Source organism: Hyaena hyaena, unplaced genomic scaffold (genome assembly GCF_003009895.1).
Source record: "Hyaena hyaena isolate Hyena2069 unplaced genomic scaffold, ASM300989v1 scaffold_248, whole genome shotgun sequence".
Classification (NCBI taxonomy): Eukaryota; Metazoa; Chordata; class Mammalia; order Carnivora; family Hyaenidae; genus Hyaena; species Hyaena hyaena.
Genome location: NW_024080881.1, coordinates 1991353 through 1996083, shown reverse-complemented (window position 1 = coordinate 1996083; position 4731 = coordinate 1991353). Strand labels below are relative to the sequence as shown.

The 4731-nt window shown below is 43.2% G+C and overlaps 1 protein-coding gene across 1 annotated transcript in view; it reads left to right on the top strand.

Moving 5' to 3' along the window:
• Positions 1–3728: 3728 nt before the first annotated feature.
• SLC29A2 (solute carrier family 29 member 2) overlaps positions 3729–4731 on the top strand; it is a 23651-nt gene continuing 22648 nt past the window's right edge. The window contains exon 1 of the mRNA XM_039244898.1: positions 3729–3858. Coding sequence (XP_039100829.1) covers positions 3729–3858 — 130 coding nt within the window. The remainder of the gene's footprint in view (positions 3859–4731) is intronic.

The following is a 4731-nucleotide window of genomic DNA, read 5'->3' as shown; positions in this document are numbered from 1 at the left end:
ATTCTTGCATACGTTGTTATTCATTCGTTCGAGAAATCTGGGTCAGCCCCCCATTCACATATTACTTCCGTAAGTCAAGATTCATTAGTCTACATACAAAAATGCCACATGCAGTGCACTGTGGACATATTATGGCCATAATTTTACCATCTTCCCATAGCTGCGCTCTCTTATTCCAAAGACAATAAAATGAAAATCTTCATATCAAGACATAGACTTTGTACATGTAGAAGGTAACAGAGAGGATGCAGGTTCTGCAGACAGAAGAGCCACAGCATGTTGCTCCCCAAGACTAAAATGAGAAGGCTTTCCAGTGGTGCTAACGTCTTTCAGATGCGTTCAAAAGAAAACTCAAGTTGTAAGACAAGTCCGGGGCTTCCTCCTCATGTCTGCACATCCTAAAGCAGTTGTAAGGGTTTAGTTGTGTGTTTTTACATCTAATTTCGAATGGTTATTGATGTGAAATGTTGGGGTTCAGGAATGAGCAATCAAGAAAGAATTCTTGAGATGTCTTCAGAACAAAAAGGTGGGTTTTAAAAATTTTTTTAAATGTTTTATTTATTTTTGAGAAGAGAGATAGAGACAGCGTGAGCAGGGGAGGGTCAGAGAGAGTGTGGGATGATACAGAATCTGAAGCAGGCTCCAGGTTCTGAGCTGGCTGTCAGCAAGAGCCTGAAGTGGGGCTCGAACCCACAACCTATGAGATCATGACCTGAGCTGAAGTCAGACGCTTAACCAACTGAGCCACCCAGGCGCCCCAAAAATATGGTTTTATTAAAGCACCCAGACAGGACCTGTGGGCAGAAAGAGCCGCACTGGGGTTGTGAGGAGTGACTGATTATACACTTTCAAGTTGGGAGGTGGGTAGGGATAGCAGAAGTCTCTAAGGAATTTGGAAGCAAGGTTTCCAGGACTTTGAGAGGCCAGCTGTTCTTAGAAAAAGGTCATTTATTACTGTCTAATAAAACCTTAGTCATGAGACCCTTCAGATGTAGGTCAGTGGGCCATATGCTTGGAGGACCATTGCTAACATATATCTTGAGGGTAGTTTCCGAAGCACGTTTTATATGTTAAAGGAGACTTACAGGATCATGGAGGTTTGGCGACTGTTAAGCTAGGATTGTCTTTTGCCCTTAGCAAAGTATTAACATGGAGGCAACAGAGCTCTTAGAGGAAATTTACTCTGCCTGTCTCCATGATTTGTCAATGTGCTGTAAGTTAAAAGGAAGTTTAATATTTTCTGGATTTATTTTGCCTTTGTTTTTCACATCAGTCATCATGGTCCAGCTTCTTCTCCACTCTCCCCAGTTAAGTGAATGTGGAAATAGCAAGAAAGACCTATATGATGTCTTTGACGTAAAATCTAGAACAGAGATGCTAACGTCTCCCAGTGAATCATCAACCTTGATTTCATCTGAAGGGCGTTGGGGTGTTTTTCATCTGCTTTAGCTAAAAAATCATCTTGGCATGATCTCCACCTGTAAGCTGCTCCAGCCAATCACCCATTGTTTTCTTACTGTAACTCTGGTGTCTTTTGCAAATTCCTGCACTTGTATCTCCATAGGCAAAAGAGATCAGTGGCATTTCAACAAATGTCATCAAATACTGAAACATTTTGCACTGAAAGACCAATACTTCAAAAGGTAACTTTAAAATGTAACTTTAGGGGCACCTGGGTGGCTCAGTCAGTTAAGCATCTGACTTCAGCTCAGGTCATGATCTCGCAGTTCATGAGTTCAAGGCCCCCATCGGGCTCTGTGCTGACAACTCAGAGCCTGGAGCCTGCTTCGGATTCTGTGTCTGCCTCTCTCTGGCCCTCTCCTGCTCACACTCTGTCTCTTTCTCTCCAAAATAAATAAATATTAAAAAAAACTTTTTTTAATGTAACCTATTTCTTCTACCATCTTTGAAGCCTAGAGTTGTAAAACCAAGGAGCAGCTTACTTGAGGGTTCCAGTCCATTGGTGGGCCTTCCCTCTATGGCTGCGAGATCTGATTGCTATCTACTATCAATTCCATTGTTTGTTTTTTTTTAAATATTTTTATTTCTAAGAGAGAGAGAGAGACAACGTGAGCAGGGGAGGGTCAGAGAGAAAGGGAGTCACAGACTGAAACAGGCTCCAAGCTCTGAGCACAGTCAGCACAGAGCCTGACGCGGGGCTCGAACCCACGAACCGCGAGATCATGACCTAAGCGAAAGTCGGACGCTCAACTGACTAAGCCACCCAGGCGCCCCCTCCATTGTTTTATTACCCCATCTTGCTGGAAGTCCTGTCCTTATCAATAGAGGGCTGAAGAGTCACTAAAGGCAGAAAGGGTTCTCTGGTTCTGGTGTGTCTCCCCTGCCTTTTTCTCTAGTGCTGAGCTTTTTTTTTTTTTTTTTTTAAACCAGTGTAGTTAATATACAGCATTATATTAGTTAGTCTCAGATGTACAAGATAGTGATTCAATGGCTCCATACACTAGTCAGTGCTCACCAAGAGAAGTGTACTCTTAATCCCCTTCACCTATTTCACCCATCCCCACCCCCCCAAACACACACTTCCCTTCTGGTAACCACCAGTTTGTTCTCCATCAATAAGAGTCTGGTTTCTTGATTTGTCTCTTTTTTCCTTTGTTCGTTTATTTCGTTTCTTAGATTCCACAGATGAGTGACATCATACAGTATGGTTGACTGGCTTATTTCACTTAGCATTATACTGTCTAGATCCATCCATGTTGCAATGAACAAGATTTCATTCTTTTTTGTGGCTGAATAATATTCCATTGTGGATATATACCACATCTTTATCCATTTATCTATCGATGGACACTTGAGCTGCTTCCATAACTTGGTTACCCCATATAAACTTGCAATAAACATAGGGTGCATATATCCCTTCAAATTAATGTTTTCATATTCTTTGGGTAAATACTCAGTAGTGCCATTCCTGAATCATAGGGTAGTTCTATTTTGAATTTTTCAACAAAACTCAATTCTGTCTTCCACAGTGACCGCACCAGTTTGCATTCCCGCCAATAGTGCATGAGAGTTCCTTTTTCTCCACATTTTCAACAACACTTGTTTCCTGAGTTTTTATTTTAGCCATTTTTTTTTTTTTGGAAGACAAATATAGGTTTAATGATCCATTGTCCTTCACACAGACAGCTACAGAGACTTTATAATCCCAGGATATACAGCCATGCCACATAGAGCAAGTAGCCAATTCTAAAATAGACTGGGCTTCTTACAGCTACTCTGGAAACACTACAACCTTTCTTCCATCCAAAATGACCCTAATCTCACATGACAAGTTATCATAGGGGAACCAGAAACCTAGCTTTGTGGCCAAAAGGAAAAACCAGAAGAAAAACAGTAACTTGGTGGTTAGTTGGTGAGAGCAGGAAATCTGGTGCCTTTCCCTGTGCTGCTTAGCTCCTCTTACTCTTGCTCTTTCTGACTTCAGCTCAGGTCTTGATCTCACGGTTCATGAGTTCAAGCCCCCCATCGGGCTCTGTGCTGACAGCTCAGAGCCTGGAGCCTGCTTCTTCTTCAGCCCATACATGTTAGCTCTCTGTAGGTCTGAGTAAGCCATCTGAAACCCATTCATTTCCTCCAAGCTTCTCACAGTGCTGATCGTTTTCCCATCAGTAGCTCTTAATGGACACATGTTGTCGGAGGGCTCAAAGCCCTCCATAGAAGCTTTCCTTGGGATGGGTTTAATTCAACCATCGTACTTCTTTGGGGTGATGAACACGCTGCCCTATACCCAGCACTTCTGGAAGAGTCTGGTCAGCTCCACCGGGAACTGCTCACTCTCCAGCAGCACCAGAATGGTGCTCCCCTGCGTCAGCGGCTATTTTAGCCATTCTGGCAGATGTGAGGAAGTATCTCATTGTGGTTTTGATTTGCATTTCCCTGATGATGAGTGATGTTGAGCATCTTTTCATGCGTCTGCTGGCCATCTGGATGTCTTCTGCCCAGCTAGGGCTCTGCTCTTGGGCTGGTGGTTTTCCCACACGAGGTTCTTCACAGACACAGCTTCCTTGAGTATCTTCCTCATGCAGAATGGTTTTTCCAGGGGCCAGCTTTGGCTGAGGTCAGCTTCCCCAGCTCCCAGTTCGTGAGCAGCCAGTGGCCAGCAGCTGCCCCTGGTATAGCCTCTGGCAGCTTCACAGTGTTGCTGGAAAGACACTTCAGTGACTTCTCATTGCCCTTTCCAGTGAGGTGTGGCCCGCAGCCTAGGTGTGTGTGTGTGGCCTTCCTCAGGCACTCCATCTCAGCCCTCAGGGTGGGGACTACTCTCTATATCTACTATCCCTTTGTTCTCTCGAGTTCTTTGTAGAAAGAACCTACTAGAAAATTCCCTATTCTTCCAATCCCCTGGAAATAATTCCTTATATTAAATTTCCCTGATTCAAATTACTGTGTGGATCAGGTCTCCTGACTGGACTCTAACTGATTTAATAATGTTATAACATCCTTTGATATTCTTCAGGGCAAATCTGACTTCCTGGTTCTTTTCCAAACGGTCATTAGTTATTCCCCATCATTTTTTCTCCAACATGAATTTCAAAATCAGGGTTTTTTTCTTTTTCTTTTTTAAATTTTAAACTGTTTTCTTAAATTTTTTTTTAATATTTTTATTTCTTTCTAGGAGAGAGAGAGAGAGTGAGAGAGACAGCGTGAGCAGGGGAGGGTCAGAGAGAGAGGGAGACACAGACTCCGAAACAGGCTCCAGGCTCTGAGCTG